This window comes from Schistocerca americana, chromosome 8 (genome assembly GCF_021461395.2).
Source record: "Schistocerca americana isolate TAMUIC-IGC-003095 chromosome 8, iqSchAmer2.1, whole genome shotgun sequence".
Lineage (NCBI taxonomy): Eukaryota > Metazoa > Arthropoda > Insecta > Orthoptera > Acrididae > Schistocerca > Schistocerca americana.
Window position 1 is genome coordinate 487,690,887 of NC_060126.1, and position 16,083 is coordinate 487,706,969.

At 45.8% G+C, this 16,083-nt stretch overlaps 1 protein-coding gene across 1 annotated transcript in view; it reads right to left on the minus strand.

The window, feature by feature from the left end:
- Positions 1-9,060, minus strand: part of LOC124625783 — a 31,888-nt gene extending 22,828 nt beyond the window's left edge. The window contains exon 1 of the mRNA XM_047149229.1: positions 8,945-9,060. Coding sequence (XP_047005185.1) covers positions 8,945-9,036 — 92 coding nt within the window. The 5' untranslated portion in view covers positions 9,037-9,060. The remainder of the gene's footprint in view (positions 1-8,944) is intronic.
- Between the last annotated feature and the right edge of the window lie 7,023 nt (positions 9,061-16,083).

Below are 16,083 nucleotides of genomic sequence, written 5' to 3' on the forward strand. Positions count from 1 at the left end.
TGATAACCGACGACGGTCGACATGTGGTAGAACAAGCAGATATAGCAGAAGCCTTCTATGGGCATTACGCTCAACTTTATTCAGCAGTGCTCCCTGATATGGCGACGGTAGACACCGTTTCAGCACATGTCCACGGTACAGTTCCACCAGACATGGTACCGACTTTACTGGGAGAAGTGACAGAAGAGGAAGTGCTCCACGCCATTGGTAAAGGTGCTCCCCATAAATCACCAGGAATCGATGGGTTACCATTAGAGTTCTATCGAGCCTTTAAACAACTGTTGCTACCGTGTTTGATTGAAATTTGCCAGGAATTGATGTCCCCGGGTATAACATTGCCTGCACCATTCTTGGAAGGTCTGATTGTCCCCATCCATAAGCCGAAGGGACGGAATCATGTCCGCGACTATCGTCCCTTAACGTTATTGAACAGCGACTTCAAGATCTTTTCGAGGCTGCTATCAGAACGTATTCGCGGCACACTATTGCACGTCTTGTCCGGCGATCAGACGTCCTTGGGGGGACCCAACAACATCAGAACCGCGTTAAGTCGTTACAGAGATCTCATCTCCCTTGCACGGGTGAGACGTTTGCCGGCAGCCCTCGTGTCTATCGACTTTAGCCAGGCTTTTGACCGTGTGGGCCACACTTTCCTCACGGCCGTTCTACGGCGCATGGAATACCCCGACCCCTTTATCACAGTGTTGACACGCCTACTACATGGTGCAACTTCTCGAGTTCTTGTCAATGGAAGACTGACGGCACCCATGCCGATCCGCCGATCAGTACGACAGGGATGTCCATTATCAACATTGTTATTTGCATTGGCCTTAGAACCCTTGTTGTGTGGTCTCCGAGACAGGCTCACTGGGATACAGTTCGGCGGCTCCATCTATCGCTGCACCGCATATGCGGATGATTTGATGATCGTCATACGAGGAGCTGACGATATGGCCGCAGCTTTGGACTGGATTGGAACCTACGGTACAGCTTCTGGTAGCCAAATCAACGTTGACAAGTCCGTCGCCTTGAGCATCGGGATTGGGCTACCGCAGGAACACATTGCCCCCTTACGCTTCAGTGATACTGTACGCTGCTTGGGCTTAGATTTCATGAACGACATGCGACGCGCGACGACGCTCAATTATCGACGCCTTCTTAACCAAATTAGGGCCGGAATTGCAAATCAGCGGTTGCGATCCCTCAACATCGTTCAGCGGGCGTATTATGCCAATGTATACCTTGCGTCCCGCATACCGCATGTCGCCCAAACGCTACCCATTCCGAAGCCCTTGGCTCGTAGCATTATGGCAGCGCTGGGATACTTCGTCACCACTGGTATGTTACTGAAGATCAGATACGTATCTCTTACCCTCCCCAAGGACAAAGGTGGTCTCGGCCTAGTTAACGTCCATGATAGGGCCATTGCCCTCTATGTTAGCTCACATTTATGTCTGCTGCGCCGTTGTCCTACGAGCCTCACGAGTCTGCTTCTGACGGCACTACGACCTGCTTCACTAAGAGCGCCGGTGCCACTACAGGACATCCCGGCGCCCCTCTTTTATATAGGACGTTTCTATTTAGAACAAAGTTATTGCAGTGTAGCGCTCACGACACCACAAATGGCCACAACTCGACGCCTATATCATGACATGCTGCAACGCCGCCCCCTAAATGTGGTCGAACTAAAATATCCTGACGTACGGTGGCGCGTGGTGTGGAAGACTGTACACGATGCCATGCTTGATTCCGATGTTGTTTCTCAATGGTACGTCGTCGTTAATGGGAAGCTCGTGACGCAAGAACGTCTCTACAATATCCACATGACAGAATCTCCCAATTGTGTGGGTTGTAATACAGTAGATTCTGACGAGCACCGCCTCAGCTGTGGAGAGGCGGAACCGGTTTGGCACCTAGTGCGGCAGATGCTGGCTTATCTCTTGCGAGTTAGGCCGGAGCATATATCTGCACGCACGTTATTGTTTCCGGATGAGACATTTTACCCCAAGACTCGAACCAACTCCGTCACCTGGATACGTGGACATGCCGTCCATTACCTCTGTCGTGACGGACACAAGGATTTCCTTGACTTCTGGCTCTATTTGCAAGAAAGACATCATGCTATTTCCGGGCATACCAGATATCGACAGTGCTTCGCAAATTACCTATGGAGTGCCTTTCACAGCCCGCCGTGTAGCTGGAATGTTCCAGGCAGTGGCAGATGAGGTCAGAACGAACTGCAAACGACCATATATTGAACAATCTTATCAGTGGGCGCAGTCGCTGGGAAGCCTCACTACGAAGTGGTAGCTTTCTTTTCATGCTATTTATGTCTCATATCTTCGATGGCGTCTTCATTCTGTTTTAGTTTTCCAGGCTTGGTTAACTGTGACTGTTCGCACATTGTAAAAAAAAAAAAAAAAAAAAAAAAAAAAAAAAAAAAAAAAAAAAAAAAAAACGTGGGCAGGAGACCTGCTTTCAAATCCAAATAAATACACAAGACCAAAATAAGAACCAAATGAACAACAAATAAAATTTAATAAAGTATTATAAAAAAAAAAAAAAAAAAAAAAAAACCAACCTACCAACAGTAATACGCACAGTAGAGTACAAGATAGACATAATAACATAGTGATCATTACGTTCTCAAAAAGTACTGAATATAAACAGACAAGTTACTAAATTATTTCCTGTCAACGTACTTTCTCCATAGATCAGCAGCATTTCTACCTTACCCTTATGCGTATAAATCACACACATTTGCACAACAAAAACTGTATTCACATGGTGCATCACCGCCATGCAGTTACTAAGCTACTCTGATGCACGACTACACTGGCATGCAGTGCACTATACGGTAAAGCAACAACAGATGGGGTGCGCATGGGGAGGGGGTGGGGTGGGGGGAGAGGAGGACCTGTGTTTACACGAGTTGGAAATCATAAACAAAACTCACACCTCTATTGCAGCACTACATTGGGTATGTAATGTGTACAGTCAAGACTAGGTTTCTACACAGCATGTATACTCTTTATCGTTTGCACATCTACGTTTTATTGACAAAAATGGTACAGTCTGATAGATTTTAGAATAGCTCTTGGAGAGGTTAAATTTATGATTGAATAAAATGTACATGGTTCCATTTAAAAAATTTAATCTCTACCCTGTGTCTCCTACATCTGTGGGGATACATAAGACGTATACCGTCAGTAAGAACTATCCATTGAGGTTAAAAAAATTGGTTGAAACAATTTTTCATTTAACGCAGCAGAAAAAAGTTATTTTAGGTGAGCAAGATAAATGGGACATATGGATATCTTTCTTTCATAAAAGACATAGGAGATATTTTCATTATAATGCTGTTCGATAATTTGTGAACTTCGGCATAAGGTCTAAAAAGGCCTACTCATGACCTGTAGCGTCTGTGTGGGACTACCATTTCTGCACTACTTTTTCACACATTATGACTTTCTTTTTCTCAGACTTTTACTACAGATATTTATTGCAGTAGAGAATTTTCCTTTGTCCACCCATGTAACCACGTGGCTTTCTTCATTCATAATGATGCGAGATGGTCTTATGTCACTTAATCCCATTTTCCTGCGCGGTGTTTCTGAAAGCAAATCACCTATTTGCTTTGCACACACCTGCTATATTCCGTAATTTCTTTCAGCAATCGGGTAAGCAGTGACGCAGTTCCTGAGATGCAGACTGGGGCGGCAGTGTGATAATTTACGGGCTAATTATTTGTTTAGCAATTTTTCAACTCATGTCTATCGCAGATGGCTTACACATTTGCTCTGCACGAATCGAATCTACAGGTCAAGATTCATTACATGTTTGATCTTTGGTTAGGCAGCGTTTATACGTAATATTCCGTTGCACTTGCTTCATTACCTAAAGTTTGCAAATCAGATGGCGTTATCCAGGGTTCCATCGTTAAAAATTTGGCATAAAATTCAGGGTGGAATATGTTCACAGTTTATTCGAACTTGCACTTTAAGTCTTACATGACGGGATTCACTGTCTTCTCATGGGAAGGAGGGCACGGCGTACCCGTGCGTTATCGCCCTGAAGACGAACCAAGTGCCGAAACGTTGACTGCCGCGCTGGACAGTTGGTTGAAGGATCTTGGACCGATACTGCTCATTCAGTTTTAAGTGGTCGACCTGTGACCATAACGTGCAACACATTCTGCAAAATGTTTTGAAGAAGATAAAAAGTGTGTGCAAAGCTTGTCCTTCACACCTTTTATTCCGAACAGAAACGGCGCGTACAAGGTTTCTACGACTTGATTGAAATGCAAAACGCGGACAGTTCTTTTGTGGCGAGACTTGGTGCTAGAACCTACCGCGGAATCTAGGAAGTACATAAATTCACTTGAACGATCAACGCTTTGACGTCATAAACGACATTCAAGGCAATATGGCGGGAGACTTGAACAACATCCAAAAGATGATCTTTTCTGACAGTTTCACACGGTTGTATCAACGTGCTGTGCGTTGTACTCAAGTATGGGGGAGACTATGAAGGGCACTTGGTGCATGAAAATCACAGTCATACGTGTTCTGTTTATTTTATTTTTATTGATCCAGTTCTCGAAGCTTTTTGCACTGAAGGGATGTGGAAGAAAGCTTTCTGTAATAACAGAACTCCACTCGAACAAGATACAGATATGGACGTAACGAAGAAGTTCCTAAAAGTGTACATACCTTGAGAACACATCATTGCATGGAAGTGAAATTTTAACCACTCTGAGAATCTGAGCCTGGGAGCATTTGAAACATAGTGCTGTCGAAAAATGTTAGAAAGTAAGAAGGTGTATGAGGTTCGGAATGAAGGCGTTCTGAAAACAATAAATGAGGGAAGTTTTATGGAAGACTCTCAGTAGAAGATGGGACAGCTATGGGCATCCATGAATACTAAATATGGAGCTAGATAGAGAAGCAGAAGGTAAACATATGGACGCAGAAAAGACTAGACAATACTAAATATTTTACTGAAGTTGTTGGGTGTACTTGCGACATCGAGATGAATTGGCGTAATAGCGTAACAGCCGACGGGCAGCATCCACCCACATGGAAGAATAATCTCAACAACAAGAAATGCAATTTTTGTAACATATGCCATGAGGTAATAAATTGTAAACGTGACGTACAGGATGTAGTCGTTAAAGTCGTGAATAAGATGCCGTGAGCACTGTTTCGTTGGGGTTACAGTTTTGTGACTAGCGATAAAAATGAGGAAGGTCAAAAGAAGAGGGGGGAAGTGAGGGGAAAGTTAGAATAGGGAGAAAAAGAAGAAGGAAGAGTATTGAGCGAAACTAGAATGGGAAGGAGTAGAGATAGGTGGAAAGAAATCATGAGGAGATTCAGATCGGACTCAGACCTGTTCCGATGGCCGCGCGCGTTAGCACGCCGCTTCCAGGATTCGGGGAGATGCGCCGATCCCGGATCAAATCGGCCTGGGGGATTAATGACGCGAGACATTGTAACGGTCGGTTAAAATGGCTCAAATGGCTCTGAGCACTATGGGACTGAACTGCTAAGGTCATCAGTCCCCTAGAACTTAGAAGTACTTAAACCTAACTAACCTAAGGACATCACACACATCCATGCCCGAGGCAGGATTCGAACCTGCGACCGTAGCGCTCGAGTGGTTCCAGACTGTAGCGCCTAGAACCGCTCGGCCACCCCGGCCGGCGTAACGGTCGGCCTGAATGCAGTTTTCAGGCAATTACCCGCATCCGACTAGGTGAATATCGAGCTGGTACACACGTACCGCTTCAGTTACACGAATCACAAACATTTCGAAAACGATCTCAGACTTTTAAGCTAGATGCAGACAGATTTGTTACGTAAGTTACGTCCAAGGAATAGGGGTGGGGGGGTGGGGGTTGGGTGGGTAGAAGCTACGGGAAACAGGAAGAGCATCAGCCACCTCCTACCAGCGATGTTTCAAAACCAGAATATCACGCCGACCCCTTAAAGATACGGGAAACAGCCGGGGAAATGAAGATCTGAACTGTTGTTTTGTTTGTAACGGTCTTACTCACATTGGCAATGAAACAATAAGGCAGGATCCATGTTGTTGCAATGCGATTTTGTACTCCGCATTTCTATTTTTTGAATTGCGCCATACAAGAAAGAATTATGAAGCAGTGCGGTGTCAATGAATTAAGCGAATAAACAGGTAGCGTAGGACAAGAATTAAAAAATGGGAGGATGATGTCAGAGAGGGAGGGGGGGAGAGGGTAGTTCGGAATCTGCCCTAGGTGTGTTATCCTAGTTTCGATGCTGATCTTCGTAAAGTGATTCGACGACGTATACAGGGTGGTCCATTGATCGTGACCGGGCCAAATATCTCAAGAAATAAGCGTCAAACGAAAAAACTACAAAGAACTAAACTCGTCTAGCTTGAAGGGGGAAACCAGATGGCGCTGTGGTTGGCCCACTAGATGGCGCTGCCATAGGTCAAACAGATTTCAACTGCATTTTTTTAAAAATGGGAACCCCCATTTTTTATTACATATTCGTGTAGTACGTAAAGAAATACGAATGTTTTAGTTGGACCACTTCTTTCGCTTTGTGATAGATGGCGCTGTAATAGTCAAACATATGGTTCACAATTTTAGACGAACAGTTGGTAACAGGTAGGTTTTTTAAATTAAAATACAGGACGTAGGTACGTTTGAACACTATATTTCGGTTGTTCCACTGTGATACATGTACCTTTGTAAAATTATCATTTCTGAGAACGCATGGTGTTACAGCGTGATCACCTGTAAATATCACATTAATACAATAAATGCTCAAAATGACGTCCGTCAACCTCAATGCATTTGGCAATACGTGTAACGACATTCCTCTCAACAGCGAGTAGTTCGACTTCCGTAATGTTCGCACATGCAGTGACAATGCGCTGACGCATGTTGTCAGGCGCTGTCGGTGGATCACGATAGCAAATATCCTTCAACTTTCGCCACGGAAAGAAATCCGGGGACGTCAGATCCGGTGAACGTGCGGGCCACGGTATGGTGCTTCGACGATCAATCCACCTGTCATTAAATATGCTATTCAATACCGTTTCAACCGCACGCGAACTATGTGCCGGACTTTCATCATGTTGGAAGTACATCGCCATTCTGTCATGCAGTGAAAGATCTTGTAGTACCATCGGTAGAACATTACGTAGGAAATCAGCATACATTGCACCATTTAGATTGCCATCGATAAAATGGGGGCCAATTATCCTTCCTCCCATAATGTCGCACCATACATCAACCATCCAAGGTCGCTGATGTTCCAATTGTCGCAGCCATCATGGATTTTCCGTTGCCCAATACCGCATATTATGCCGGTTTACGTCACCGCTGTTGGTGAATGACGCTTCGTCGCTAAATAGAACGCGTGCAAAAAATCTGTCATCGTCCCGTAATTTCTCTTGTGTCCAGCGGCAGAACTGTACACGACGTTCAAAGTCGTCGCCAAGCAATTCCTGGTGCATAGAAATATGATACAGGTGCAATCGATGTTGATGTAGCATTCTCAACACCGACGGTTTTGAGATTCCCGATTCTTACGCAGTTTGTCTCCTAGTGATGTGCGGATTACCCGCGACAGCAGTTGAAACACCTAATTGGACATCACCATTTGTTGCAGGTCGTGGTTGACGTTTCAAATTTGGCTGAAGGCTTCCTGTTTCCTTAAATAACGTAACTGCCCGGCGAACGGTCCGGACGCTTGGATGATATCCAGGGTACCGAGCAGCATACATAGCACACGCCCGTTGGGCATTTTGATCACAACAGCCGTACATCAACACGATATCGACCTTTCCCGCAATTTGTAACCGGTCCAATTTAACACGGGTAATGTATCACGAAGCAAATACCGTCAGCACTGGCGGAATGTTACGTGATACCACGTACTTATACGTTTGTGACTGTTACAGCGCCATCTATCACAAAGCGAAAATGTGGTCCAAATAAAACATTGATATTTCTTTACGTACCACCCGAATATATAATAAAAAATGGGGGTTCCTATTTAAAAAAAAAAAAAACAGTTGATATCCATTTCACCTATGGCAGCGCTATCTAGCGGGCCAACCATAGCGCCATCTGGTTTCCTCATTCAAGCTAGACGAGTTTCTGTGGTATCGATAGCTATGATGCCACGGCTTAGGTACAGGTTAAGTTGGCACTACGACACCGATACCGATGACAGCGCCCTCTAGCCGGCGCTTGAGAGCTCTACGGGCGTCGCTACAGATTCTGCCCATTTGATGAGATGCAGGCAGCCAGGAAACTTCGCTTCAGCTTTGCTATACATACAACGGGTCTAAGACTTTGCATCTGTACAAAGTTATGTATTCTTTCTTGCACCAGTAAACCATTTTTACTTACTGCAGTACCGACGTATTTTTCCTGCTCCTGCTCCTACCCATGCACCCCCTTCCAGGCGGGACACAAAAGTTTCGTTCTTTATAGTTTTTTTCGTTTGATGCTTATTTTGTGGGATGTTTGGCCCAGTCACTATCAATGGACCACCCTGTATACGTGTTCAAATGGCTCTGAGCCATATGGGACTTAACGTCTGAGGTCATCAGTCCCCTAGAACTTAGAACCACTTAAACCTAACCAACCTAAGGACATCACACACATCCAAGCCCGAGGCAGTGTTCGAACCTGCGACCGTAGCGGTAGTGCAGTTCCAGACTGTAGCGCCCAGAACCGCTCAGCCACTCCGGCCGGCTGTATACGTGTCACAGATGTAAATAAAAGTAGCTGAGAAGTGTTCTAACGGCAGCAGTGAGATGCATTGTTTCAACTTGCATTCCGCAACCAAGACCTTAGCAACCTCGAACCGAGCAACACGTCTTGGTGCTTGGCACCGCGACCTTGACAGCCAGTGTCTCTGGCGGTGGACGGAGGAGTACTGACCTGGCGGCTTCAACCGGCACCGGAGCGGCGGAGGCTGCGGCGCATGCGCTGAAGAGCGCCGCTACGACCGCGACGGCGACTGCGGGCGTCATTCGTGACCGACGGCGACCGCTTCTGGCCGCGGACTGCGCGGAAAACAATGTGCGCGCACGTGGCCACCGGCTGTCACACACGCGGACGCACCGTTAGCACGCGGGCCGGCTGCTGGATCCCGTCCAGGAACCAGCAGCACAGCTGCTGCGCTTTACTGCCGTCGTAAAGGGCCGACGTGTAAGCGTGCTGTTTGCTTACGTCGCTTACGGCTGTTGCGGTACGTAAATAGTGCCGAGACATGTTTCACGTTCCGAAGCCACGTTTAACTCGCTTCGATCCGCGGTACGTCAAGGTGCATGAGTTGTAATTAATGAAGTAGCATAATAGGAAAAGCTACGTAAATAGTGCCGAGACATGTTTTATGTTCCGAAGCCATATTTATACTGGCTTCGATCTGCGGTACGTCAAGCTGCATGAGTTGTTCAAAATGGTTCAAATGGCTCTGAGCGCTAAGGGACTCAACTGCTGAGGTCATCAGTCCCCTAGAACTTAGAACTACTTAAACCTAACTAACCTAAGGACATCACATACACCCATGCCCGAGGCAGGATTCGAACCTGCGACCGTAGCAACAGCGTGGCTCCGGACTGGAGCGCCTAGAACCGCACGGCCACCGCGGCCGGCTGCATGAGTTGTAATTAATGAAGTAGCATAATAGGAAAAGCTACGTAAATAGTGCCGAGACATGTTTTATGTTCCGAAGCCATATTTATACTGGCTTCGATCTGCGGTACGTCAAGCTGCATGAGTTGTTCAAAATGGTTCAAATGGCTCTGAGCGCTAAGGGACTCAACTGCTGAGGTCATCAGTCCCCTAGAACTTAGAACTACTTAAACCTAACTAACCTAAGGACATCACATACACCCATGCCCGAGGCAGGATTCGAACCTGCGACCGTAGCAACAGCGTGGCTCCGGACTGGAGCGCCTAGAACCGCACGGCCACCGCGGCCGGCTGCATGAGTTGTAATTAATGAAGTAGCATAATAGGAAAAGCTACGTAAATAGTGCCGATACATGTTTTACGTTCCGAAACCATGTTTATATTCGCTTCGATCCGCGGTACGTCAAGCTGCATGAGTTGTAATTAATGAAGTAGCATAATAGGAAAAGCTATGTAATTAGTGCCGAGACATGTTTTACGTTCGGAAACCATGTTTGTACTCGCGACGTTCCGCGGTACGTCAAGCTGCATGAGTTGTAACTAATGAAGTAGCATAATAGGAAAAGCTACGTAAATAGTGCTGAGGCATGTTTTACGTTCCGAAACCATGTTTATACTCGCTTCGTTCCGCGGTACGTCAAGCTGCATGAGTTGTAATTAACGAAGTAGCATAATAGGAAAAGCTATGTAAATAGTGCCGAGGCATGTTTTACGTTCCGAAGCCATGTTTATACTGGCTTCGATCCGCGGTACGTCAAGGTGCATGAGTTGTAAGTAATGAATTAGCGTAACAGGAAAAGATGATGGTTAGCATTCATCCAACGAAAAATGCGATTTTTGTGACTAATACCGTGAGGTACGTGAACTGTAGACGTGACATACAGGATGTGGCTGTCTGTGTCGTGACTAAAATATGGCAGTCGGAGCGCGTGCCATGGGCACCATTTCGTTGCGGGTCACAGTTTTGTGACTGCCGATAAAAGTGAGGAAGGGCAAAAGAAAAGGAGGAGAGTGAAGGAAAAGCACTGGGGAGAACTAAAAGAGGAAGGGATGGAGATGCAGCATCTTTCCACATACCACGTAAAGTGAGGAACCAGCGATTTTTAAAAACTGAGATTGTTTCGTTTGGTAACTGTTGTTACCCTACCAATTTATTTGTTTTGAAGTCTTCACCACCTGGTGTGAAGGCAGCCTTCCACTTATTTTACGTTTATTATTTACATGTTTTACCGGCCGGAGTGGCCGAGCGGTTCTAGGCGCTTCAGTCCGGAACCGCGCGGCCGCTCCGGTCGCAGGTTCGAATCCTGCCTCGGGCATGGATGTGTGTGATGTCCTTGGGTTAGTTAGATTTAAGTAGTTCTAAGTTCTAGGGGACTGATGACCTCAGATGTTAAGTCCCAGAGTGCTCAGAGCCATTTGACCCATTTATTTACATGTTTCTACTCCTTACCTCAAACTGATACGTTTACCCCTCTGTTTCTTTCTTTCTTTCGATGGTGCCTTTTCCCGCAGTGGCAGGGTCGGCATGGTTAATCGGATTTAGCAATGTTAGTAGAAGCGGTGGCCAGATGCCCTTCCTGTCGCCACCCCTTACCTCCCAGGACGGATGTAGTCTACCCCAACTGTCTGCGACTAATCCATGGAATAGTACGAAGGTGATCAAATGTCTGCGAGCCGAGTAACTGAGGCGGGATGTGGGGACCAGCCCGATATTCACCTATGGGGATGTGTAAAACCGCCTAAAAACCACATCAAGGCTGGCCGGCACACCGGCCGTCGTCGTTTATCTGCCGGGCGGATTCAATTCGGGCCCGGCGCGCCTACCCGAGTCCAGGAAGCAGCGCGTTAGCGCTCTCGGCTAACCTGGCGGATTACGTTTACCCTTCTCAATCACCCTATGAGTTAGTAACGTCATCATGGAATCACTCAACACACGCACACACACACAAGATATGAAAAGCGGTATGACTTTTTTAAATGGCACCCTGCATTTTTTATTCGCTAATTCATTTCCTCTCCTAAAGACCTATTCCAGAAAGTATCACTGTGTACCATTCACTGAAACACAACGTTATTAATTGCATAACACAACACTGACTTTGAGCCTGGGATCACAAACTCATCCACTTGCTGGAGTTGTCAGAAAACAAATGGAAACCAAGTAAAAACAACACAAAATTGACTTTCACTCTCCTGTACCATTGCCCAAGAATTGAACATTCAAAGGTGCTCAAAGTGGTGACACTGGACACCGATACACTGGTGCACTCGTTGAATAAAAGAACTTTTTGCTGCCTCCAATGTTGCCTGCTGAAGAGAATTACAAAAGTGGTTCAAATGGCTCTGAGCACTATGGGACTCAATATCTGAGGTCATCAGTCCCCTAGAACTTAGAACTACTTAAACCTAACTAACCTAAGGACGTCACACGCATCCATGCCCGAGGCAGGATTCGAACCTGCGAGCGTAGCGGTCGCGCGGTTCCAGACTGTAGCACCTAGAACCGCTCGGCCACACTGGCTGGCAGAGAATTACAAGGAAGCACGATACGTTCCTGCATGTCCTCTGGAGTTGTTGGAATATCGCGATGCACAACGTCTTTCATGCATCCCCAAAGAAAAAAGTCCACAGGAATTAAATCAGGAGACTTAGCAGGCCAAATAACTGTTCGTCCTCCATCCATCGCGTTGATACCACATAAGCAGACTGGTTGTAAGCGGCACTTCATCCAATAGAGGAGGAAGAATTCGTCTGAGAAAGTTGGCATACGCTGTGCCGTTTAGACTACCATTGATGAAATAAGTGCCGATAATTGTAGTACCAAGCATCCCACACGAGACGTTAACTCTGCATTCACGCTGATGTTCCACCTGTCTAAACCATCGTGGGTTGTCGCTGGACCAATAATGCATGTTCCTTGTATTTACCTGTCCTTTGTTTGAGAAGGAACATTCATCAGTAAATAGAACATTGGAGAAGAAGTTTGGGTTGGCGAGGATTTGCTGCTGTGCCCACTGACAGAACTGCAAACGATGATGGAAATCATTCCTATGCAATTTTTGATGTAGCTGTACATAGTAAGGATGGAACCGGTGACGTGTAAGAATACGATGTACACTAGTTTTAGGAATGCCAATCTCGTGTTCAAGCTGTCGTGTGCTCACATGTGGATTCCTAGTAACGGAAGCGAGCACAGAAACTACGGCAGCTTCGTCTGTGCGAGTGCTACGACGATTGCTTTGTCGTGGGTTGAAACTTCCCTTTTCCTGAGGCGTCGCAGCATGACGAGAATACATCCGTCGGGAAGATGGGTTCTTGTCAGTATATCGCTCTCTGTACAGTTCCGCTGCCTGCGTAGTATTACGCCTACCTTCAACAACAACAACAACAACAATAAAAGAAACGTTATGTCGATGCAGTTTGTAGGTAAGACAGCGTTTACTTTATGCCTACTCTACACAACAGTATTTAAAAGGTCTAAACTACTGTACTAAATGTACCCACATATAAGAAAACAGTATTGCAGTTACTGTTCTACTAACTTACATTCCTCGTAAATGAGTAGCATTTCTACCTTCTCTAGGCACTACAGTCTGGAACCGCGCGACCGCTACTCTCGCAGGTTCGAATCCTGCCTTGGGCATGGATGTGTGTGATGTCCTTAGGTTAGTTAGGTTTAAGTGGTTCTAAGTTCTACGGGACTGATGACCACAGCAGTTAAGTCCCATAGTGCTCAGAGCCATTTGAGCCAATTTCTACCTTCTCTTCGTTGGTGTACATTTTACTCACACAACTCTTCAAGTGACGATGGTTGACGGAATGACGGGTGTGCATTCTACTTATGTTTACATTTATCATCTTTCAACGTCAGCACGTCGATGTCTTCCATAACCCCGACTACCTGCACTAAGCGCTGGGAGCGTCAACGTCAATGTTGTGTTATGTAATTAACAACGTTGTGTTTCAGTGAATGGTACACTGATTTTTGATTAGGTCTTTAGCAGAGGAAATGAATTACCGAATAAGAAACAGAGGGTGCCATTCAAAAAATACATGCCGCTGTTCATAGCTACAACGAAGGCAATCATGCTGATTGATGTCCCCCTGACGGCTAAAGAACATTTGCTTGGAACATTTTGTAATTTGCATCTGGAGAATGTGTGTGTGTGTGTGTGTGTGTGTGTGTGTGTGTGTGTGTGTGTGTACCATGTCATACACTTTAATTACTTCTGTTCGTCATTCTTTCGAACGGGGATTGCAAACATGCCTTTCAGTCCATGGTCAACAGCTTGAACACGTGTTTAAATAAAGTTATTTTTTGGAAGACAAAATTTATGTCATGTGATTTGGATGGTTCCCAAATCATTGTTAGTAAACTGTATTTCATGCACGTGTGTACGAAATCACATTGTAATGTCAAATAAGCCGGCAGCATGTGCTGCATGTAGCTGGTAACACTGTCATTAAGCAATTACGTTCAAAATAGTGGTTCAAATGGCTCTGAGCACTATGGGACTTAACAGCTATGGTCATCAGTCCCATAGAACTTAGAACTACTTAAACCTAACTAACCTAAAGACATCACAGAACACCCAGTCATCACGTGGCAGAGAAAATCCCAGACCCCGCCGGGAATCGAACCGGGGAACCCGGGCGTAAGAAGCGAGAACGCTACCGCACGACCACGAGCTGCGGACAATTACGTTCAGCATGAAACGATGTTTTATTACGAAGAATATTTATTTTCCGGTGTACAGTGTTGTGGACTGGCAAGACAGCCAATCCACAATGGACGGGAGACCGAAAGGCACGCGTTTAAGCTCACGCAGGATGGCGTGAGGTCTGGAACAGGACAAGGTCGTTATAGTAGCAAAAATAGTACGTAGCTTCTGGAATACTTAACTTTAATCCATAATTGGTGAACATCGGTGTGACGGTACATGCATCACAAGATAAACAGCAAATGATAATGGCGCCTTGCTAGGTCGTAGCAAATGACGTACATGAAGGCTATGCTAACTATCGTCTCGGCAAATGAGAGCGTAATTTGTCAGTGAACCATCTCTAGCAAAGTCGGCTGTACAACTGGGACGAGTGCTAGGAAGTCTCTCCAGACCTGCCGTGTGGCGGCGCTCGGTCTGCAATCACTGACAGTGGCGACACGCGGGTCCGACGTATACTAACGGACCGCGGCCGATTTAAAGGCTACCACCTAGCAAGTGTGGTGTCTGGCGGTGACACCACATACAGCACCAAAATATTTTTAATAAAATGTTTAGTTCTACGAATGTATCCTACATGAATAATTTCGAGCAGAGTAGGTAGAGACCGTTGTCCGACAGCATGCTTTTTACCTCTGAGAAGCACGCAGCCACGTGCAGGAAAAGGAAGGTCAAATCTTCCTTCCAACAGTTAGATATTTAATACGATAGTTGCTTTTTGCAGAATGAACACTTGATTTCTCTGTTCCAATTCAAGTAAGGCTGGGAGGACACACAAATGTGAAATAGTTTTTCTAAGCCCTTTGTGATGCGCTTTGTGATAGCCTATGTCGTATTTCCATATACAACATTCGTAGGTGACCCTGCATCTAAATCGTAGTATGGTTCAAGGGGAAATAAAGCTTTATTCTCGTAGCGCAGGTCCACATTAAGGTATACAACTACGCAACCTGGTTCCAGACGTTTGCTTAGCAGTGTTTCCACCACAAATGCCGTTTCCGGCCACTGCGCTCTCACACTGTAGGAGATCTCTCGGACTTTTTTTAAGACGTGTTTCAAATCAGCATTAATAAACGCTGTATCACTGTACCATTCTCACGAGAACAAGTCGCGACGGAAATCAACAGGCTTAAAAACCGAAAAGCACCCGGCTCAGACAAAATTCTTTCAGAAACATTCAAACAAAGAGTAACAAAAATCTTTTCTTACTAAAATGTTCAACGAAGCACTGCTAACAGGCAGAATTCCAAGCCTTTGGAAAACTGATAATGTAGTAATAATCAGGAAATAAAAAAGCAAAGAGCCAACAGACCCCAAAACGTACCGACCGATCTGCCCCTTAAACACTCTCGCCAAGGTACAGAAAAGGCTCCTGTGTGACCACTTACAATCGCACAGTCGCCCCCTCGGCCTAACGCCCCATCAGTTCGACTTCAGAGAAGGTAGATCAGTACAAGACGCCGTCAACCAAGCACTGACAGTAACAAATAGCATCAGCGACAAATACGTGACCCCCATACTAATCGACATAGCCGGGGCTTTTGACAACCTGTGGTGGCCGTCCCTCTCCGGGAGGTTAAGGGACGTGCGGCTGTCAGCTTCCTTCTACAATGGCATCGTCGACTACTGCAGAGGTGGAGTGAAGGACTGGTAAATGCAAGG